Source organism: Salmo salar, chromosome ssa17 (assembly GCF_905237065.1).
Source record: "Salmo salar chromosome ssa17, Ssal_v3.1, whole genome shotgun sequence".
Taxonomy (NCBI): Eukaryota; Metazoa; Chordata; class Actinopteri; order Salmoniformes; family Salmonidae; genus Salmo; species Salmo salar.
The window spans coordinates 19,857,625-19,882,500 of NC_059458.1; the positions used below are offsets into that span (position 1 = coordinate 19,857,625).

The 24,876-nt window shown below is 46.4% G+C and overlaps 1 protein-coding gene across 2 annotated transcripts in view; it reads right to left on the reverse strand.

The window, feature by feature from the left end:
- LOC106591582 (fibronectin type III domain-containing protein 3B) overlaps positions 1–24,876 on the reverse strand; it is a 224,477-nt gene that overhangs the window by 103,381 nt on the left and 96,220 nt on the right. For both annotated transcript variants that reach the window (XM_045698964.1, XM_045698965.1), the window contains exons 4-5: positions 4,691–4,767; positions 1,639–1,867 (exon numbers count right to left, since the gene is read on the reverse strand). In XM_045698964.1, the coding sequence (XP_045554920.1) occupies positions 1,639–1,867; positions 4,691–4,767 (306 nt within the window). The remainder of the gene's footprint in view (positions 1–1,638; positions 1,868–4,690; positions 4,768–24,876) is intronic.

The following is a 24,876-nucleotide window of genomic DNA, read 5'->3' on the forward strand; positions in this document are numbered from 1 at the left end:
GCTCTCCTGATCAACACCTGTGATTGCTTTATGCCTCTCTCTAATGTCAATATGCCTTGTCTACTGCTGTATTGGCTAGTTTTTATTGCTTTATTTCTCTGATCCACCTCTAAACAGACGACACCATTCTGTATACTTCTGGCTCTTCTTTGGACACTGTGTTAACTAAACTCCAGATGAGCTTCAATGCCATACAACTCTCCTTCCGTGGCCTCCAACTGCTCTTAAATACAAGTAACACTAAATGCATGCTCTTCAACCGATCGGTGCCCGCACCCACCCGCCCGACTAGCATCACTATTCTGGACGGTTCTGACCTAGAATATGTGGACAACTATAAATACCTAGGTGTCTGATTAGACTGTAAACTCTCCTTCCAGACTCACATCAAACATCTCCAATCCAAAATGAAATCTAGAATCGGCTTCCTATTTCGCAACAATGCATCCTTCACTCATGCTGCCAAACATACCCTCGTAAAACTGACTATCCTACCGATCCTTGACTTTTGCGATGTCATTTACAAAATAGCCTGCAACACTCTACTCAGTAAATTGGATGCAGCCTATCACAGTGCCATCCGTTTTGTCACCAAAGCCCCATATACTACCCACCACTGCGACCTGTATGCTCTCGTTGGCTGGCCCTCGCTTCATATTCGTCGTCAAACCCACTGGCTCCAGGTCATCTATAAGTCTTTGCTAGGTAAAGCCCCGCCTTATCTCAGCTCACTGGTCACCATAGCAGCACCCACCCGTAGCACGCGCTCCAGCAGGTATATTTCACTGGTCACCCCCAAAGCCAATTCCTCTTTTGGCCGCCTTTCCTTCCAGTTCTCTGCTGCCAATGACTGGAACGAACTACAAAAATCACTGAAGCTGGAGACTCATATCTCCCTCACTAACTTTAAGCATCAGCTTTCAGAGCATCTTACAGATCATTGCACCTGTACATAGCCCATCTGCAAATAGCCCATCCAACTACCTCATCCCCATATTGTTATTTATTTTATGTATAAATATTTTTTGATCCTTTGCACCCCAGTATCTCTACTTGCACATTCATCTTCTGCACATCTATCACTCCAGTGTTTATTTGCTAAATTGTAATTATTTCACCACTACGGCCTATTTTTTTTTATTGCCTTACCTCCCTAATCTTACTTAATTTGCACACACTGTATATAGACTTTTCTATTGTGTTATTGACTGTACGTTTGTTTATTCTATGTGTAACTCTGTGTTGTTGTTTGTGTCGCACTGCGTTGCTTTATCTTGGCCAGGTCGCAGTTGTAAATGAGAACTTGTTCTCAACTGGTCTACCTGGTTAAATAAAGGTGACATAAATAAATAATAATAAATATGCCCCTCACGACGCCAGGACAGCGGAGTCAATCACCACCTTCCGGAGACACCTGAAACCCCACCTCTTTAAGGAATACCTGGGATAGGATTAAGTAATCCTTCTAACCCCCCCCCCCACCCCCCCCCCCAAAAAAAAGATATAGATGTACTATTGTAAAGTGGTTGTTCCACTGGATATCATAAGGTGAATGCACCAATTTGTAAGTCGCTCTGGATAAGAGCGTCTGCTAAATGACGTAAATGTAAATGTTAGGCTGGGGTGTGGGTATCTTACCTTCTCCATATATGGGCGGGAGGTGGTGTTGGTAGTACTGGTGAGGAGGCAGGTCTCCAGGACTCACAGGGGGATAGAAGGAGTGAGAGTTGGGGATAAAGTGGGGATGGGTGAGGTACGGAGGGAGGTGGTGCGTGGGGGAGAGAGCGGGGGAGTACGAGGGAGGATAACACTCAGGAGACTGGGGGGTGACGACCACCCGACGCACTCCTGTGTTGTCTTCTAACACCTGGGGGGAGGAGAGGAGAGAGGAGAGGAGGAGGGGAGAGGAGGAGGGAGGAGAGAGGAGAGAGGAGAGGGGGAGGGGGGAGAGGAGGAGGGAGGAGAGAGGAGAGCGGGAGGGGGGAGAGGAGGAGGGAGGAGAGAGGAGAGGAATTCTTAGCATTACTGGAGAAGTCCACAATAGAACACATCCAATAACGCTCCACAAACACTGGACCCAATTAAATCCAACCCACATTGGAGTATTCACACAGTAGCTCTCCCCATGGTCAAATAACATGGCAGGTTGTGTAAAATCCACCATCACAACCAGGTAGTCGATTCCCCTCACAGGTAAGTACAGTTGACAGAATAAGAGGAGTGTTGCTATGGGTTTGATCAAACTCCAGTTTAAGACTTTTGCTGTACACACACACACACACACACAAATTCCACCAATTCAGACACTCTCTCTCATACACATTCCATTCCATTCACACACATTCCAATCAGTAAGCAAACACACACTCCCCCGTGAGAGTCGCTTCCAAGTGCTGCAGCAGCCACACACACACACACACACACACACACACACACACACACACACACACACACACACACAAGCAGGGAGAGAGGAGAAAAGATAACAGACCACTCTCCCTGACTCCCCCCTCCCCCCTCCGAACTCCACATCCTCTATACAAAACAAACTTACCATATGTGAAAAACAGCCATGTTTATGTGACAACAAGGCCAAGTCCCACCAGAAACCAGTTGGCAGAGGATCCCCCTCTCTCTCCTTCCATCTCTCTCTCCTTCCATCTCTCTCTCTCCTTCCATCCCTCTCTCTCCTTCCATCCCTCTCTCTCCTTGCATCCCTCTCTCTCCTTCCATCCCTCTCTCTCCTTCCATCCCTCTCTCTCCTTCCATCCCTCTCTCTCCTTCCATCCCTCTCTCTCCTTCCATCTCTCTCTCTCTCCTTCCATCCCTCTCTCTCCTTCCATCCCTCTCTCTCCTTCCATCCCCCTCTCTCTCCTTCCATCCCTCTCTCTCCTTCCATCCCTCTCTCTCTCCTTCCATCCCTCTCTCTCCTTCATCCCTCTCTCTCCTTCCATCCCTCTCTCTCTCCTTCCATCCCTCTCTCTCCTTCCATCCCTCTCTCCTTCCATCCCTCTCTCTCTCTCCTTCCATCCCTCTCTCTCTCTCCTTCCATCCCTCTCTCTCTCTCCTTCCATCCCTCTCTCTCTCTCCTTCCATCCCTCTCTCTCCTTCCATCCCTCTCTCTCCTTCCATCCCTCTCTCTCCTTCCATCCCTCTCTCTCCTTCCATCCCCCTCTCTCTCCTTCCATCCCTCTCTCTCTCCTTCCATCCCTCTCTCTCTCCTTCCATCCCTCTCTCTCTCCTTCCATCCCTCTCTCTCTCTCCTTCCATCCCTCTCTCTCTCTCCTTCCATCCCTCTCTCTCCTTCCATCTCCCTCTCTCTCCTTCCATCCCTCTCTCTCTCCTTCCATCCCTCTCTCTCTCCTTCCATCCCTCTCTCTCTCCTTCCATCCCTCTCTCTCTCTCCTTCCATCCCTCTCTCTCCTTCCATCCCTCTCTCTCCTTCCATCCCTCTCTCTCCTTCCATCTCTCTCTCTCTCCTTCCATCTCTCTCTCTCTCCTTCCATCTCTCTCTCTCTCCTTCCATCCCTCTCTCTCTCTCTCTCCTTCCATCCCTCTCTCTCTCTCCATCCTTCCATCTCTCTCCTTCCATCTCTCTCTCCTTCCATCTCTCTCTCCTTCCATCTCTCTCTCCTTCCATCCCTCTCTCTCCTTCCATCTCTCTCTCTCTCTATCTCTCTCCTTCCATCTCTCTCTCTCTCTCCTTCCATCTCTCTCTCTCTCTCCTTCCATCTCTCTCTCTCTCTCCTTCCATCTCTCTCTCTCCTTCCATCCCTCTCTCTCCTTCCATCCCTCTCTCTCCTTCCATCTCTCTCTCTCCTTCCATCTCTCTCTCTCCTTCCATCTCTCTCTCTCTCCTTCCATCTCTCTCTCTCTCCTTCCATCTCTCTCTCTCTCCTTCCATCTCTCTCTCTCTCCTTCCATCTCTCTCTCTCTCCTTCCATCTCTCTCTCTCCTTCCATCTCTCTCTCTCCTTCCATCCCTCTCTCTCCTTCCATCTCTCTCTCTCCTTCCATCCCTCTCTCTCCTTCCATCTCTCTCTCTCTCTCTCCTTCCATCTCTCTCTCTCCTTCCATCCCTCTCTCTCCTTCCATCCCTCTCTCTCCTTCCATCCCTCTCTCCTTCCATCCCTCTCTCCTTCCATCCCTCTCTCTCCTTCCATCTCTCTCTCCTTCCATCTCTCTCTCTCCATCTCTCTCTCTCTCCTTCCATCTCTCTCTCTCTCTCCATCTCTCTCTCTCTCTCCTTCCATCCATCTCTCTCTCCTTCCATCCATCCCTCTCTCTCCTTCCATCCCTCTCTCCTTCCATCCCTCTCTCTCCTTCCATCTCTCTCTCCTTCCATCCCTCTCTCTCCTTCCATCTCTCTCTCTCCTTCCATCCCTCTCTCTCCTTCCATCCCTCTCTCTCCTTCCATCCCTCTACCTCCTTCCATCTCTCTCTCTCTCTCCTTCCATCCCTCTCTCTCCTTCCATCCCTCTCTCTCTCTATGTGCGTGTTTATGTACTGTAAGGGTGACACTTTTTCCCGCTCTCAGTTGGCTCAGTGGCCTCCCCCCAACACACACAGTCAATGGCCTCGCTGCTATCACCCCCCCCCCCAACAACGTACCCTGCAATAATCAACACATTCCTCTCAGCTCTGGGCGGCTTCAGTTGAGAGCAAGTTTACCACACACAAACACAGCTTACCTGGGAGATGTATCCTGGGGGGACGTGGATGGGGGGGATTGATCCATTGGGAGACATCATTGGGACCTCAGCAGGACCTGCACGAAAGATACACACTGTCAGTCACTGTAACACACACACACACGCTAATGACAAGGAAACGCCTAGGCTTTAGTTCAACATGCTAACACGGTCTTGTGTCATGCAGGAGACCTGGATTCAGTCACAGACACACAAACAACAGCAGGTAAAGCTCTTATGGAGGAAAATCCACGTATTTTTGTTTTTACTTTTCCACTGTGATCTCTCTCTCCCCATCTCCCCCCTCCCCCCCCCCTATCTCTGGTAAAGTCATTGGTATCCTGTAGAGTGTGCTGTAGGCAAGTCTGGATTCAGTGTAAATCATCCTAAACACACACACACACACACACACACACACACACACACACACACACACACACACACACACACACACACACACACACACACACACACACACACACACACACACACACACACACACACACACACAGTAGGTTCGAAGTACACAGTGAGAGACCCCTTTTTGCCCCCTCTCTGACCTCCCATCTCCCCTCCTCCCTCTCTTCTTTTCTGGGGGATATGAAGCTGTTCATTGAGCATAACATATGAAAACACAAACACACTAACACACACACGCACACAAACGCATTCATACACATTTGCACACACACACACAAATACACGCACACACACACAAATGCACACCCACTTGGCAAACAGACGTGTTTAGACAGTCTCTGCAGCCTCTGTGCTCTTCGCTCAGCAAACAGCAGCTTTCCACCACTTAAACACACACAGCACAGAGTGTTCCCATCCGTGGCCCCTAGACACAAGCACACACAAGCACACACACATGCAAACAACCACACACACTCACATAGAGGGTAGAACATGGCTCTTTTAGTGTACAATAATAGTTCCCAGTAACTCTGGGAACAAGTTCCTATTTATTTTTGGTCTGTAATGAATTAAACAACCCACATGTGATCTTCCAAATCTACAACAGCCAAGCTAAAGGTAGAAGCAAGCGCATACAGGTAACCGCCAAAATAAAGGAAACACCAACATAAGCTGTTTAGACACTTTAACAGCTTCAACCCACCTTGGCATAGATTCTACAAGTGTCTAGAACTCTATTGGAGGGATGCGACACCATTCTTCCACAATAAATTCCATCATTTGGTGTTTTGTTGATGGTGGTGGAAAACGCTGTCTCAGGCACCGCTCCAGAATCTCCCATAAGTGTTCAGTTGGGTTGAGATCTGGCCACTGAGACGACCATGGCATTTGGTTTACATCATTTTCATGCTCATCAAACCAGTCAGTTACCACTCATGCCCTGTGGAGGGGGGTATTGTCCTCCTGTGGGTCATAGACATGGTAGCCAAAATAATGGCCTACCCAGCATTTTTTACCCTAAGCATGATGGGATGTTAATTGCTTAATTAACTCAGGAACCACACCTGTGTGGAAGCACATGCTTTCAATATATTCTGATCAAAAATATAAACGTAACATGCAACAATTTCAACGTTTTTACTGGGTTACAGTTCATTGTAAAGATGGCACCGAAGAGGATGGCTGATGTTTTACATGCTCCTAACCAATTGTGCTATTTTGTTAGTTTTATTGTGTTGTTTGTAACTTATTTTGTACATAATGTTACTGCTACCGTCTCTTATGGCCGAAAATAACATGGACATCAGAACAGTGATTACTCACCACGATCTGGAAGAAGCTTTTTCCTTTAACGAGTCAGACGAGAACGATATACTGCTCTCCTGGGAACAGGCCCAGATCCCCGTCATTTGCGTGAAGAAAAGACGGAGGAAGAGAGGACGCAGATCAGGCTGCCTTTTGAGAATCCATAGGCGAGCGAGTAAACTCCCACTGCCTTCTGTCCTACTTGCTAACATGCAAATCATTGGAAAATAAAATTGATGACCTACGATTACGATTATCCTACCAACAGGACATTAAGAACTGTAATATCTTATGTTTCACCGAGTCATGGCTGAGCGACGACACGGAAAATATAGAGTTGGAGGGATTTTCCAGGCACCGGCAGAACAGAGAAGTTACATCTGGTAAGACGAGGGGTGGAGGTGTGTGTCTTTATGTCAATAACAGCTGGTGTGCGATGTCTAATATTAAAGAAGTCTCAAGGTATTGCTCGCCTGAGGTAGAGTACCTTATGATAAGCTGTTGACCACACTATCTACCAAGAGAGTTCTCATCTATATTATTCGTAGCCGTCTATTAACCACCACAGACCGATGCTGGCACTAAGACCACACTCAACCAACTCTATAAGGCCATAAGCAAACAAGAAAATGCTCATCCAGAAGTGGCTCTCCTAGTGGCTGAGGACTTTAATGCAAGCAATCTTAAATCAGTTTTACAACATTTTTACCAGCATGTCACATGTGCAACCAGAGGGAAAAAAACTCTAGACCACCTTTACTCCACACACAGAGATGCATACAAAGCTCTCCCTCGCCCTCCATTTGGCAAATCTGACCATAATTCTATCCTCCTGATTCCTGCTTAAAATAAAAAACTAAAGCAGGAAGTGCCAGTGACTCACTCAATACGGAAGTGGTCAGATGACGCGGATGCTATGCTACAGGATTGTTTTGCTAGCACAGACTGGAATATGTTCCGGGATTCATCCAATGGAATTGAGGAGTATAACACCTCAGTCAACTGGCAAGTGTCTTCACTGACATGTTCAACCTCTCCCTGACTCAGTCTGTAATACCTACCTAGGTCAGAGACCTGGCAGTGTGGTGCCAGGACAACAACCTCTCCCTCAATGTGAGCAAGACAAATGAGCTGATCGTGGACTACAGGAAAAGGCGGGAACTGGAACACGCTGTCATACACGTTGATCCAGAGAATCCCAAACATGCTCAATGAATGACATGTCTGGTTAATATACAGGCCATGGAGAACAAACATATTCAGCTTCCAGGAATTGTGTACAGATCCTTGCGACATAAGGCCGTGCATTATCATGCTGAAACATGAGGTGATGGCCACGGATGAATGGCATGACAAAGCCTCAGGATCTCGTCACGGTATCTCTGTGCATTCAAATAGCCATCAGTAAAATGCAATTGTTTTCTTTGTCCGTAACTTATGCCTGCACATACCATAACCCCACCGTCACCATGGGTCACAACGTTGACCTCAGCAAACCGCTCGCCAACACAATGCCATACATGTGGTCTGTGGTTGTGAGGCTGCTTGGACGTACTGCCAAATTCTCTAAAACAACGTTGGAGGAGGCTTATGGTCGAGAAATGAACATTCAATTCTCTGAAAACAGCTCTGGTGGACATTCCTGAAGTCAGCATGCCAATTGCAGGCTCCCTCAACTTCAGATATCTGTGGCATTGTGTTGTGTGACAAGACTGCACATTTTAGAGTGGCCTATTATTGTCCCCCAGCACAAGGTGATCATGCTGTTTAATCAGCTTCTTGATATGCCACACCTGTCAGGTGGATGGATTATCTTGGCAAAGGAAAAATGCTCACTAACAGGGATGTAAACACATTTGTGCACAACATTTGAGAGAAATACGCTTTTTGTGCGGATGGAACATTTCTGTGATCTTTTTTTTCAGCTCATAAAACATGTTGCCTTTATATTTTTGTTCAGTGTAGTTTGTATCCCTCATTTACTCAAGTGTTTCCATTCTTTTTGGCAGTTACCTTTACCTCTGTTGAGTACATTATCCTTTTAAATGGTTAAAACCAAAAGCAAAAATGACCAATTCAAAGTAACAATTGAGTTGGTAGTGTTAATTCTCAATATATTACAAACAGCTGGTGTCAGATATGTACTAGCTTTAACTGCTCGCTCCCTTTCTCTCCTCCCCTCTTCTCTCCTCCCTTCCGTCAGATGTCAGAGATGAGGTCATTTCCTGTCTCAAATATATGGCATCACCACCCAGACAGGAAGATGTGATGTAGAATACAATCTGTCACCTCCACATCCAAGTGTTTACCCTAGCAACCACATCGCAACCGTTTCATTATCGGTCCCCCCCCCCCCACACACACACATAAACTACAGGAGATCAGTTCTCTCCGTGTCCATGGACTAATTAAGCAGAATCTCATCTTCAAAATAATGAAGCATCATCCTTTCCCCACTACCACATGGAATTCACTCCAAACTATAGGAGACACACTCACACACGCTCTCTCTCACACACTCAGGTTCTCTCTCACACACACACGCTCTCTCTCACACACACACTCTCTCTCACACACACACGCTCTCTCTCACACGCTCTCTCTCACACACTCAGGTTCTCTCTCACACACACACGCTCTCTCTCACACACTCAGGTTCTCTCTCACACACACACGCTCTCTCTCACACACACACGCTCTCTCTCACACACGCTCTCTCTCACTCACACACGCTCTCTCTCACACACACACGCTCTCTCTCACACACACACGCTCTCTCTCACACACACACGCTCTCTCTCACACACACACGCTCTCTCACACACACACGCTCTCTCTCACACACACACGCTCTCTCTCACACACACACGCTCTCTCTCACACACACACGCTCTCTCTCACACACACACGCTCTCTCTCACACACACACGCTCTCTCTCACACACTCAGGTTCTCTCTCACATGCTCTCTCTCACACACACACGCTCTCTCTCACACACACACGCTCTCTCTCACACACACACGCTCTCTCTCACACACACACGCTCTCTCTCACACACACACGCTCTCTCTCACACACACACACTCTCTCTCGCACACTCAGGTTCTCTCTCACACACACACAGGTTCTCATACAGAACAACAGGAGATGATGCAACATTTCATCAGATGGTTCTCATAGTACAGCTGTCTAGAACAGCTGCTGCAGGGCCCCAGAGGTGCGCACACACACACACACACACACACACACACACACACACACACACACACACACACACACACACACACACACACACACACACACACACACACACACACACACACACACACACACACACACACACACACTGTAATTGACTGTGTTCCATTATTTACATTTAATGTTGTTGTGATGCAGCGTTAAGCTATTCCTAAACTTGGTGATTGATTGCTTTGTCCTGTTAAGAGTTAGGCCACTTCAACCAAACCTGAATTGCCTTTCAAATCATGCAAACAAACAAACAAACATCCCATAATTTATTGGTAACTACAGTAGTTGGGATCTTAAAGGATGGGAGTGGTTTTGTGTCAGGGTTAATCTACTACAAGTCAATCACGTTTTGACAGCAGCCCTTTAAATTTGAACCAAACCTTCCATACATATTCGGCCACTGAGAAGTGTTCCGAAAGTGACTTTTTGGACCTGAATGTCAAAACATTTAATAGATAAAGGTGCTCAAAGTTGACCTATGTTGCATACCCCACCATACCATGACACATCCATGTCTTCATCACTGGCAAAGATAAACGGTTGAGATGGATGTCATTTAAAAGTGTACAAACAGGATTGTCAAACTATTCCATCATTTCATGAACCATGCTACAGACACGCCCCCTTTATGACAGTCACAAGTGTGCATCTGGCACTGATGGAGGAAGTGTCATGGTGCATTCGTAACCAAGATGGAAGTGGTAATTTACCACACGCGACTGGGAAAAATCCACTTGATCGCACCTCAAACTGGTAATTACTAGTGGGAAACTTCTCTATCATTCTGAGCACCTACTTCTCACACATGGTGACCTCTGACGTCACCTACTAAGGAAATCGCATCTTTAACAGACTTTTCCGCAGTTGAATGCAACAACAAAACATTATTTATAAAAAGCAATCTATTCATGTGGTTTTTCAACGCTATTGTTTGTTCACAAGCATGATATCTGTACTTTCAGTTGGTGGTTTACGCAGCTTGTTGGCCATTAGCCGAACAGCGTTTCTCAGCGAGTTCAAATGAGATGAATGCACCCAATTGGTATTTACCACTTCACAATTGGTATATTCCCACCTCCCACATGGTTACAAATGTAGCAGGAGAGTGGAAACTTGAGGCCCAACATAACAATCCTGTGACAACAGACAATGATGTTGGAGGGCCAGTAGAAGGCACTCTAAAAGAAATATATATCCCAACGCCCCAGGGCTCCCAATGCCCCAGGGCAGTTATTGGGGACATTGCCCTGTGTAGGGTGCCGTCTTTCGGATGGGACGTTAAAAGTGTGTCCTGACTCCGTGGTCACTAAAGAGCCCATGGTACTTATTGTAAGAGTAGGGGTGGTAACTAGGGATGCACGATATATCGGTGAACATATCGGAATCGGACGGTATTAGCTAAAAATGGCAACATCGGCATCGGCCCGATGTCTAGTTTAACACCGATGTGCAAAACCGATGTCAAAGCTGACGTGCATACTTTTATAACATAGGTAGATGGCGTAATGACACCACGAAAAATACAGCGCTACTCAGAACAAAAGCTGAAAAATACTAACTGCACACTTCAACAACTAAACAAGTTCAAGTCCAGCAGTCATTTGAAAGAGTAAGAACATTTCAGCGAGACAACTCAAAGGTAAAATCCATTAACGCCAAGATAATAGAATTCATTACCATTGACAATCAACCATTCTCTGGCGTGGATGACAGCTAACTCAGCCGCACCTCGAGCCCCGGTACACACTACCAAGTAGGCACTATTTTTCAGATGTTGCCCTACCCTTTAAAACTTGGAAACATGAACACACTCCTAGCTCCATTCGAACAACTGACTGGAGAAATAAGCTCATCAACTGCGTCTGCAGCAGATGTGATACTCTCTGTCATGGCATTGAAACGCCTGCTCAACAAAACTGCCAACACAGACCGTGGGGTTAAAACTTACAAAAGTACTCGAGGCTGTGAACAAGCGATTCGGTGGCATTCTCTCTGAGCCTCTACTATGTCGCCACCATGCTCGATGCTAGGTACAAGAACCGCTACTTCGATGCAGACAAGAAACCGGGTTTACGTGAAATGTTACAGACACAGCTGGACAAGATGGAAACGGATACAGTGACAGTGCGCACCGAGGAAGAGAGGTCACAGACAGACAGAGCTGAAACCTCACTGCTTGACATGTATGATGAAATCCTGGTTGAGAATTAAACGACCGAACAAATCAACAATGAAACAGCACAGCAAGCAAGTGAAAGAAATAGGTTTTGATTATGTTTTGGGGACATACGTAAATGGGAACAAAATTACTTTTTGGTCAGTGTGGTGTGGTGTGGTGTGTGTGTAACCTTTATTTAACTAGGCACGTCAGTTAAGAACAAATTCTTATTTACATTGACGGCCTACCCCGGCCTAACCCGGACGACGCTGGGCCAATTGTGCGCCGCCCTATTTGACTCCCAATCACGGCCAGATGTGATATAGCCTGGATTCGAACCAGGGAATGTAGTGACGCCTTTTGCACTGAGATGCAGTGCCTTAGACCGCTGCGTTCATGTGTGTGTGTTAACTATTTAACTGTAATAGAATGCTTAACCTGTTGGGTCTAGGGGGCAGCATTTGCACGTCTGGATAAAAAAAATGTACCCGATTTAATCTGGTTACTAATCCTACCCAGTAACTAGAATATGCATATACTTATTATATATGGATAGAAAACACTCTAAAGTTTCCAAAACTGTTTGAATGGTGTCTGTGAGTATAACAGAACTCATTTGGCAGGCAAAACCCTGAGACATTTTCTGACAGGAAGTGGATACCTGATGTGTTGTATTGACTTTAAACCTATCCCATTGAAAAACACAGGGGTTTAGGAATATTTTGGCACTTCCTATTGCTTCCACTAGATGTCACCAGCCTTTACAAAGTGTTTTGAGTCTTCTGGAGGGAGATCTGACCGAACAAGAGCCATGGAACGGTGATGTCCCATTAGACACCTGGCGCGCTACTTCATGTTGGGTACCCTCGTTCCAATACGTTATAAAAGACTATGCATTCGTCCACCTTGAATATTATTCATGTTCTGGTTAAAAAGGCCCTAATGATTTATGCTATACAACGTTTGACATGTTTGAACGAACGGAAATATATTTTTTCCCCTCGTTCATGACGAGAAGTCCGGCTGGCTTACATCATGTGCTAACGAGACGGAGATTTTTGGACATAAATGATGAGCTTTTTTGAACAAAACTACATTCGTTATGGACCTGTGATACCTGGAAGTGACATCTGATGAAGAGAATCAAAGGTAATGGATTATTTACATAGTATTTTCGATTTTAGATCTCCCCAACATGACGTCTAGTCTGTATCGCAACACGTATTTTTCTGGGCACAGTGCTCAGATTATTGCAAAGTGTGATTTCCCAGTAAGGTTATTTTTAAATCTGGCAAGTTGATTGCGTTCAAAAGATGTAAATCTATAATTCTTTAAATGACAATATAATATTTTACCAATGTTTTCTAATTTTAATTATTTAATTTGTGACGCTGACTTGACTGCCGGTTATTGGAGGGAAACGATTTCCTCAACATCAATGCCATAGTAAAACGCTGTTTTTGGATATAAATATCAACTTGATAGAACTAAAAATGCATGCATTGTCTAACATAATGTCCTAGGAGTGTCATCTGATGGAGATTGTAAAAGGTTAGTGTATCATTTTAGCTGGTTTTATGGTTTTGGTGACCCTGTCTTTGACTTGACAAAACATTACACACAACTCTTGTAAATGTACTGTCCTAACATACTCTAAATTTATGCTTTCGCCGTAAAACCTTTTTGAAATCGTAAAACGTGGTTAGATTAAGGAGATGTTTATCTTTCAAATGGTGTAACATAGTTGTATTTTTGAAAAATTTGAATTTTGACATTTATTTGGATTCAAATTTGCCGCTCTTGAAATGCACCTGCTGTTGATGGAGTGCACCACGGGTGGCACGCTAGCGTCCCACCTAGCCCCAAGAGGTTAAAAGGCCGTTAAAATGTAAATATCGGTTATTGGTATCGTTTTTTTGGGCAAGGAAAATATTGGATATCGGTATCGGCCAAAAATGTAATATCGGTGCATCACTAGTGGTAACCCCGGTGTCCTGGCTAAATTCCCAATCTGGCCCTCATACCATCACAGTCACCTAATCATCCCCAGCTTCCAATTGGTTCATTCATCCCCCTCCTCTCCCCTGTAACTATTCCCCAGGTCGTTGCTGTAAATGAGAAAGTGTTCTCAGTCAACTTACCTGGTCAAATAAGTTTAAAAAATAAGAAAATGAATAATGCCAGGAACATAGTGAAAGCTGAACCTTGTGAATGGCATTTCATTTTCCCACTGTACCGAAACCTAACCGTGACCCCAAAACCGCAATACGTACAGAACCATGGGTTTGGTGAACAGTTACACCCCTAACTACAACCACATTACTAAGTCTTTGACCACACTGTGTTGTTACTTTGGTGAGTAAAAAGTCCTGCATCCTGCTTAAACGCCAAATATCTCCGATTTTTTTCATATTTGCATACGTAGCGTAGCCCCTATGTCTGTGGGTGTTGTGCCTGCCATCAGTTGTAATCCTTCAAACACAATAACTCAGTGGAGAATAAATCGTTTAGGAACAGATGTGGAAAACACTTTCACTCTCTCCCCCTCCCTGTCTCCCACTCTCCCTCCCTCTCTCTCTCTCCCCCCCTCTATGTGTTTCTCCCATCTTACTCCCTTTCGCTGTCCCCTCCCCTCTCTCACATGTGGTTACCATATTGAGAGGAACCGCAGACCCTCCTGGGAAAGAGTGTGTGTGTATATGTGTGTATGTGTTTGTGTGTATGTATGTGTTTGTGTGTGCTATGAAAGGAGTCTGTTTGTAAGATGACCTACATACAGCCAACTAGGCACCAACTAGGCACAGATGGAAATCCTAAACACACACATTCACACTAGGGTTGGGCAGTACTCAGATTTCCATACCTTCATACCGTACCTGTGCCATCCCAGGATATATGACATTACCGGCAGTGCACACAAGGGGCGATATTTCTTTTTCAAACATAAAAAAAGCCCCAAAAACGTCAGTTACCAAAATGCTCGCAAAATGCTAAGTACAAAGGAACTCCCATAGCGAATGCTAGGTAAACGCTAACAAACGCATGCAAAAATGTACTAAAGACAGAAAACCCAGCCCATGAAGTCAAGCAAGTATCTTAAAAACGCTGTTTTCAGCACGCACAAAACAAACATTAGACAGCAGGAATCTTAATTCAGGAGCGGATTGTCTCTGCTGCTGTTGCCAAGACAATTGATCTTGCAAGCTAACGTTAGCCATTCTGTTCTCAGAGCTCTGGAGAGTTAATGTAATAGTCAAACGATTTATATCTGGCAAATATTAATTTCATGAAAGTGTAACTTTATCACGTCACTTATTAAGTTGTGCTGCAGGAGTGACTCACCTGACAAGCTCCCGTTTTGCACATTGTGGTTTGCTTGATCTATTATCTAGTGCACAAGTTGACTGCAGGTATTTAAAAAGTTATAATATTCAAATATGTATATAGTCAAATATGTGTATATATATATATATATAATAATTTTTTTTTTTAACGGTCTTGACGGCATTGGAAAATCATATAAAAAAATCACGGTATATACAGTATACCGCCCAACATACACACAAACACACAAAACACACACACACACACACACACACACACACACACACACACACACACACACACACACACACACACACACACACACACACACACAAACCGTCCAGATCCGGCAGCTGCTTCTAGAAGCTCTGATGGGATATCTAGTATGCGTGTGTGTGTGTGTGTGTGTGTGTGTGTGTGTGTGTGTGTGTGTGTGTGTGTGTGTGTGTGTGTGTGTGTGTGTGTGTGTGTGTGTGTGTGTGTGTGTGTGTGTGTGTGTGTGTGTGTGTGTGTGTGTTACCAAGGTAATGGTATCTCTCCAGAGCTCTGAAAAAATACATTCCCACTACAGTTTCCTCTGCCTGAAGCCCCACACACACACAACATTAAGTCCAGCACACACTTTAACAGTTCCCAACATCGAAGTAAATTACTGGAACAATGTGCCGGATGGGAGTCAAGATGAGAGATAGACAGAATGATAAAAAGAGAGAACAGAGACAGAGAGAGTGAGAGAGAGAGAGAGGGACGATGCAGGAACTGTGGGAGACAGCACATCTGAAATAGCAGAGACCAGACAGTCTGGTGTGGTCGAGGCAAATCTGATGCCACACACAGTCACAAGTCTGGTAGCCATGATGAATGAGGGCAGTGAAGCAGGAGGTACATACAAAGTACTTCCACTACAAACACAGCATCATAACTTATGATTGACATTCCAGAGCAAGTCAGCTGAATAATTACAGAAGAGAGAGAGAGAGAGACAGAGAGACAGAGAGACAGAGAGAGAGAGAGAGAGACTCGATTCCACCAGCGCAGTTAGAGGAGCAATACTGCTCACAAACATCTGTACCAGGCTATGTTACTGTTATGATATAGAGTAATCTCTTCAGTCATCTCCTCTCCTCTTGTTAATGTAGCATTAGACCCCCCTTAGCCTAGCATTAGCAAAACATGCATAGAAATAGCCTAGCGCTAGCTTAGCCAGACTTCCTGACTGCCCTCTCCTCTCCCAGGGCTGTGTTTGCTGGGGTGGCCTAGTTCTGCTGCTGGTTGTGATCCAACCAAGCTAACGTCATGTCTGGAGCAAGGCTAAATTACCAATACCATAACACTCACACCACAGGAGGTTGGTGGCACCTTAATTGGGGAGGATGGGCTTGTGGTAATGGCTGGAGTGGAATGGTATCAAATATATGTCCATGCATCCATGTGTTTGATGCCATTCCATTCGCTCCATTCCAGCCATTATTATGAGCCGTCCTCCCATCACCAGGCAGGGAGGAAGAGAGGGAGGCAGGGAGGAAGAGGGGTAGGGAGGGAGGCAGGCAGGCAGGGAGGAAGAGGGGTAGGGAGGGAGGCAGGCAGGCAGGGAGGAAGAGGGGTAGGGAGGGAGGCAGGGAGGATGGGAAGGGAAGCCGTCTCGATCTAATAACCCAGATCCTGATGACTCACTGTTCCCAATGTATGAATACACACACACATAGCGAGAGAGTGAAGAGGTGCAACAGCTGTTGGAGTGTAAACAGACTGGGAGTCTCATAACCATTTCCTGCTCTCCTCCCATCCTCCCTCTGTCTCTCTTTCTTTCTGTCTCACTTTCTCCTCCTCTCTTTATCTCTCTCTGTCCCTCCCTCCCTCCCTCCCTCCATCCCTCTACTTTTCTTTCTCTCCCTCTCCCCAAACTTAAGCCCTGTCTCACCTGATATCCATCAGTGAAGAAAAGAGTTGGTGTTCAATAAGGGTCATTAGGAACTTTCTCTCTCTCTTCCATAGATGTTAGCAGACTCTTCCTCCCTCCCGCTCTCCCTCCTCTCACTCTCTCCACATTTTCATCTGTGGAATTCCTGCTGTGTGAGTCACGGTCTGAACAGCAGGGTGTTTGTGTCCATCACAGAGAGACAGACAGACAGAGAGAGGGAGAGAGAGGGACGGAGAGAGAGAGAGAGGGAGACATATAGAGAGACAGAGCAAGAGAGAGGTAGAAAGAGAGAGAGACCAAGGGAAGGAGAGAGAAAGATTGAGGGAAGGAGGGAGAGAAAGAGGGAGAGAAGAAGGAAGAGGGTTCTTTAGAATGTCAGTGGAAAGAATACTGGAAATTCTAAATTAGCAGGGACTTTCCCTACTCAACATTCCTGTGTGTGTGTGTGTGTGTGTGTGTGTGTGCGCGTGTGTGCATGTGTGTGTGTGCGTGTGTGTTGTCCTGGGGCTTTTGGCTTATCAGACAAAAAGTAGGGACGTGGAAAAGGGAAGGAGAGAGGAAGAAGGAGAGGAAGAAGGAGAGAGAATGCAAGACATTACATTGCATTGACCCATGTTCTATCTATCTATATATATATATCTCTCTATTATATATCTCTATCAAATTTCTTGGTCCCTCTCTTCCTCTCCTTTTCTTTCCAGTCTCTCCTCTCACCCCTCGCTCCCCAAGGCTAAGCCCTGCCCCAGACTCTAACTTCCTGTCTCTTTCATCTCTAAGCCTATCACATCTGTCTCTTTCATCTCTGAGCCTATCACAGTTGCCTCTTTCATCTCTGAGCCTATCACAGTTGTCTCTTTCATCTCTGAGCCTATCACAGTTGCCTCTTTCATCTCTGAGCCTATCACAGTTGTCTCTTTCATCCCTGAGCCTATCACAGTTGTCTCTTTCATCTCTGAGCCTATCACAGTTGTCTCTTTCATCTCTAAGCCTATCACAGTTGTCTCTTTCATCTCTAAGCCTATCACAGTTGTCTCTTTCATCTCTAAGCCTATCACAGCTGAGCGGAAGGAAAAGGGCTTTCCCCTACAAGCCAGAAAGAAGGAACGAAAGAGAAGACAAAGAGGCATAAGTAGCTGATGTTGAAGGGAAAAGTACACCAGATAGGATGAGAGGGCGGGACAGCAAGAGACAGAGAGAAGAGAAGGAAAGAGGGATGACGGTTTCAGAGACAGATAGAGGGATGGAGGAAGAGAGAAAGAAAAGCGAGAGCAAGAAGAGAGGGATGGAGGGAAGACTGCTCCAGTTGATCCCTGAGCTTCCAGGAAGCCAAGAATTCCAAATCTGGAAAAGCACTCCCTCTGTAGCAAACACACACACACACACACACACACACACACACACACACACACACAGAGCAAAGGTTTGTCGTCCCCCCTGTTTTGCCTGAAGTGGTAGAGTCCGAAGAGTTTCAGGCTTCAGTGACCTGGCAGACCAAACCAACTGTACAGGACGGGGGACGCAGTGGTCAGAGAGAGAGGAAGTAGGTTCACCCAGAATGTGGTCTCTATCTCTCTCTGGCTTTGTTTTCAAATTCTTTGTAGGTCTGTGTAATCTGAGGAAAATATGTGTCTCTAATATGGACATACATTTGGCAGGAGGTTACAAAGTGCAGCTCAATTTCCACCTCATTTTTGTGGGCAGTGTGCATATAGCCTGTCTTCTCTTGAGAGCCTGGTCTGCCTTCTCAATAGCAAGGCTATGCTCACTGAGTCTGTACATAGTCAAAGCTTTCCTTAAGTTTGGGTCAGTCACAGTGGTCAGGTATTCTGCCACTGTGTACTCTCTGTTTAGGGCCAAATAGCATTCTAGTTTGCTCTGTTTTTTGTTAATTCTTTCCAATGTGTCAAGTAATTATCTTTTTGTTTTCTCATGATTTAGTTGTCTCCAAACATGCAAACAGAACCACACTCACTCAGACAGCCCATGCCCTGTGGGCCCAAATACCATTACACACCATCTGGAGAGGTTTTTCATTTTCATGGTGACAGCTTTCCCAAACCTAGTGGAACCCAACGCACTATACGCACACACACACACACACACACACACACACACACACACACACACACACACACACACACACACACACACACACACACACACAAGCAAGCAAGCACATATACACACACTTGCACACTAAGCCCACCCAACACTAAGCCCACCCAACACTAAGTCCACCCAACACTAAGCCCACCCAACACTAAGCCCACCCAACACTAAGCCCACCCAACACTAAGCCCACCCAACACTAAGCCCACACTAAGCCCACCCAACACTAAGCCCACCCAACACTAAGCCCACCCAACACTAAGCCCACACTAAGCCTACCAACACTAAGCCTACCCAACAGTAAGCCCACCAAACACTAAGCCCACCAAACACTAAGCCCACACTAAGTCCACCCAACACTAAGCCCACACTAAGCCTACCCAACAATAAGCCTACCCACCACTAAGCCCACCCAACACTAAGCCCACCCAACACTAAGCCTACCCAACACTAAGCCTACCCAACACTAAACCCACCCAACACTAATCCCACCCAACACTAAGCCCACACTAATCCCACCCAACACTAAGCCCACCCAACACTAAGCCTACCCAACAATAAGCCTACCCACCACTAAGCCTACCCAACACTAAGCCTACCCAACACTAAGCCCACCCAACACTAATCCCACCCTAATCCCACCCTAATCCCACCCAACACTAAGCCTACCCAACACTAAGCCTACCCAACACTAAACCCACCCAACACTAAGCCTACCCAACACTAAGCCTACCCAACACTAAGCCCACCCAACACTAAGCCCACCCAACACTAAGCCAACACTAAGCCCACCCAACACTAAGCCCACCCAACACTAAGCCACCCAACACTAAGCCTACCCAACACTAAGCCTACCCAACACTAAACCCACCCAACACTAAGCCCACCCAACACTAAGCCCACCCAACACTAATCCCACCCAACACTAAGCCCACCCAGCACTAAGCCCACCCAACACTAAGCCCACCCAACACTAAGCCTACCCAACACTAAGCCTACCCAACACTAAGCCTACCCAACACTAAGCCCACCCAACACTAATCCCACCCAACACTAAGCCTACCCAACACTAAGCCCACCCAACACTAAGCCCACCCAACACTAAGCCCACCCAACACTAAGCCTACCCAACACTAAGCCCACCCAACACTAAGCCCACCCAACACTAAGCCTACCCAAGCTCCCTGGGTGTAAATGTGTTTCCTGGATGAGAAGTTGACATAGAACCAGATTACAACTAAACCAGGTAAAGACAACATCATGGCTATGATGTCATCTTTAACTTATCGGGTCATTTAAATCAGATGAAGATGTATTTTTCTGCTTGCTAAATACAGAATACAACCTGATTCATTGACTGCAACCAGTTTTGCACGCAGGGTAATTACAGCACAACATACTACATGTTACATACAACTGGCTTAGAGAAAGATAGAGCGATAGATAAGGATATAGAAAGAGAGAGAAAGAGAGATTAGTCTCACGTGTCGGTGAAAGAGAATCAAAGACTTTCTTGGCTTTGAGCAGATGGCACACACACACACACACACACACACACACACACACACACACACACACACACACACACACACAACTGGAAAAGAGACCACATCAATGGGGCCAGTGGAAGGGGCCACAACAGCCGCTCAGGAAATACATTAAACTATAACCACACTGCAACAGGTGCTCTGCTAGGAAATACTTTAAACTACATTACCCAAACTACATTACACATACCTGTAACAGCAAAAGCCTTCAGATGTCCCATAAATCTATTATCCTGCCAGCTCTAGGATGGCTGTGGCAAAAGCACACACACACACATTCCAGAGCATGGTGCTTTCACACACACTCTATAGTCACTGCCTTTGATGTGAGTGTGGGAACGTTCAGGGAGAGAGAGAGGGAGGGGAGAGAATGATGGGGAGAGAGGGGAGAGAAGGTAAGGGAAAATAGTTTAGTGGATCAAAAATTAGCGGCATAACATTTTTATATTATTGGTCCACGGGACCCTTCATTATCTTTATGAGAATACAGGAAGGAGCTTGGTTGGGAAGTACCGGGATACCGGTCACCGGTATTGAACCCTAGACAGAGCGAGGGGAAACGAGTGAGTGAGATAGATTCTTCAAGACGGAGTCTCTGTCTTTGGACAGTGCAGTATGTTGGCTGGTGCAGCCAGAGCAGTGTGTGTACCACAGTACTCTAGTTAAACAGAGGTTACTTTATATAAAACTCCACTCTCTGTAATACATGCACACACACGCGCACACACACACACACACACACTGCTCTGAGGTCTCAGTAAACACACTCTGTAAAGAACAGCTCAACTGGTCTTCAAACACACCGCTTCACCCCAACTCTCACTAAACCCAGTGACCTGAGCGTGTGTGTGTGTGTGTGTGTGTGTGTGTGTGTGGTCGTAGAGGGGGGTCTGTTCCAGTGACCTCTCCTGTCTGCTTCCTCAACCTGAGCGTGCAAAGTAACACCCCTATACACACAGACACAGTCTAACCCTAAATCCTGTCGCATGCTATCTAATCCAAACACTTCCTGCATATATTATGAGGAGATTTAGAGAAGTTTTTATTCGTTCTTGTGTTTGGCAGTTGATTTTTTCCCCGCTGTTCTTTTTCTCTTGAGGCAAGTCGAAGTTCAGTAGCTGAAGTCTACCTCCCTTCATCTGTGATAGGTCAACGGTAGAGATGAGAACTATGGACCGGATTGTTCTATGAAGTGTTTGTTGTCATTCAACGCGAGACAACTAGTTTTCATGCAAATTTTGTTCACTTGTGAAATATTGCACCAAATGTCTTAGCTAGGTGTAAAATTGCATGACTTGGGCCTCCCGAGTGGTGCAGTGGTCTAAGGCACGGCATCGCAGTGCGAGCTGTGCCACTAGAGATTCTGGCTCGAGTCCAGGCTCTGTCGCAGCAGGCTGAGACCGGGAGACCCATTGGGCGGCGCATAATTGGCCCAGCGTCGTCTGGGTTAGGGGAGGGTTTGGCCGGCAGGGATACCCTTGTCCCATCGCACACTCGTGACTCCTGTGGCGGGCCGGGTGCAGTGCACGCTGACACGGTTGCCAGGTGTTTCCTCCGACACATTGGTGCGGCTGGCTTCCAGGTTAAGTGGGCATTGTGTCAAGAAGCAGTGTGGCTTGGTTGGGTTGTGTTTCAGAGGACGCACGGCTCTCGACCTTCGCCTCTCCCGAGTCCGTACAGGAGTTGCAGAGATGAGACAAGACTGTAACTACCAATTGGGGAGAAAAAGGGGTAAAAAAAGAATAATAATTGCACGACTGAGACCTCTGTAAAAACACAAAAATTGTGTGGAAACGTCTAGGAGCAACAACAGCTCAACCGCGAAGTAGTAGGCCACACAAGCTCACAGAACGGGACTGCAGACTGCTGAAGTGCGTAGCGCGTAAATATCGGCTGTCCTTGGTTGCTCGGCTGGAGTGGTGTAAAGCTCGCTGCCATTGGACTCTTGAGCAGTGGAAACGCGTTCTCTGGAGTGATGAATCACGCTTCACCACCTGGCATTCCAATGGACAAATCTGGGTTTGGCGGATGCCAGGAGAACGCTACCTGCCCAAAGTTGTGCCAACTGTAAAGCATAGTGCCAACTGTAAAGTTTGGTGGAGGAGGAATAATGGTCTGGGGCTGTTTTCATGGTTCGGGCTAGACCCCTCAGTTCCAGTGAAGGGGCAATTTAATGCTACAACATACAATGACATTCTTGACGATTCTGTGCTTTCAACAGTTTGGGGAAGGCCCTTTCCTGTTTCAGCATGACAAAGCGAGGTCCATACAGAAATGGTTTGTCGAGATCGGTCATTGTGGAAGAACTTGACAGGCCCTCACAGAGCCCTGACCTCATCTTAGGGATGAATTGAGTCACTGGCTTACTGAGTCACTGGCTTACTGGTGTTCTTCCATGCCGTCCCTAGGAGGGGTGCGTCACTTGAGTGGGTTGAGTCACTGACGTGGTCTTCCTGTCTGGGTTGGCGCCCCCCTTGGGTTGTGCCGTGGCGGAGATCTTTGTGGGCTATACTCGGCCTTGTCTCAGGATGGTAAGTTGGTGGTTGAAGATATCCCTCTAGTGGTGTGGGGGCTGTGCTTTTGCAAAGTGGGTGGGGTTATATCCTGCCTGTTTGGCCCTGTCCGGGGGTATCATCGGATGGGGCCACAGTGTCTCCTGACCCCTCCTGTCTCAGCCTCCAGTATTTATGCTGCAGTAGTTTAGTGTCGGGGGGCTAGGGTCAGTCTGTTATATCTGGAGTATTTCTCCTGTCTTATCCGGTGTCCTGTGTGAATTTAAGTATGTTCTCTCTAATTCTCACTCTCTCTCTTTCTCTCTCTCTCGGAGGACCTGAGCCCTAGGACCATGCCTCAGGACTACCTGGCATGATGACTCCTTGCTGTCCCCAGTCCACCTGGCCGTGCTGCTGCTCCAGTTTCAACTGCTCTGCCTGCGGCTATAGAACCCTGACCTGTTCACCGGACGTGCTACCTGTCCCAGACCTGCTGTTTTCAACTCTCTAGAGACAGCAGGAGCGGTAGAGATACTCTCAATGATCGGCTATGAAAAGCCAACAGACATTTACTCTTGAGGTGCTGACTTGTTGCACCCTCGACAACTACTGTGATTATTATTATTTGACCATGCTGGTCATTTATGAACATTTGAACATCTTGGCCATGTTCTGTTATAATCTCCACCCGGCACAGCCAGAAGAGGACTGGCCACCCCTCATAGCCTGGTTCCTCTCTAGGTTTCTTCCTAGGTTTTGGCCTTTCTAGGGAGTTGTTCCTAGCCACTGTGCTTCTACACCTGCATTGCTTGCTGTTTGGGGTTTTAGGCTGGGTTTCTGTACAGCACTTTGAGATATCAGCCGATGTAAGAAGGGCTATATAAATAAATTTGATTAGATTTGATTTGAATTGGAATGCCGACTGCAAGCCAGGCCTAATCGCCCAACATCAGCGCCCGACATCACTAATGCTCTTGTGGCTGAATGGAAGTCCCCGCAGCAATGTTCCAACATCTAGTGGAAAGCCTTCCCAGATGAGTGGAGGCTGTTATAGCAGCAAAAGGGGGGACCAACTCCATATTAATGCCCATGATTTTGGAATGTTCGACGAGCAGGTGTCCACATAATTTTGGTCATGTAGTATATTTCAGTCTTATGTGATGTATATAAAGTCTAATATTGGGATGCAAACTCAAAATTATTTATCTGACATGGTACAAGTGTCTTCTTATTTTTAAACCCACAACCATGTGTGTGAGGTGTATACTTTTGCTTCAAAGTAGATTTGTTTAAGACCACCAAGAAACACTGCGTGACCCTGATTCAGCCCACTGCAGTAAAAGGTTATTAATGGAGTACGTGACCACAGACGTTGGCTTTGGCCTAGCCAAGTTCTGCTAGGAGCAAACAGAACCTAGTCTGCAGGTGCCTTAACCCATACACTGTCTGGCCCAACCTGTACCTGACACTGGGCTGGAGACCTATCCTACCCACTCAGAGACTCTGGCAGTACAACCTGCCTGTCTGTCTGGGTGTCTGTCTGTCTCTTTGGCCTCTGGCAAAAGCTCTGAGACCTAATTGAATTACACACTGGGTGCAGGATGGGGGGTGGGGTAATTACCTAGAATAACATGGAGGGGGGCTGTCTGAGCCAAGACTA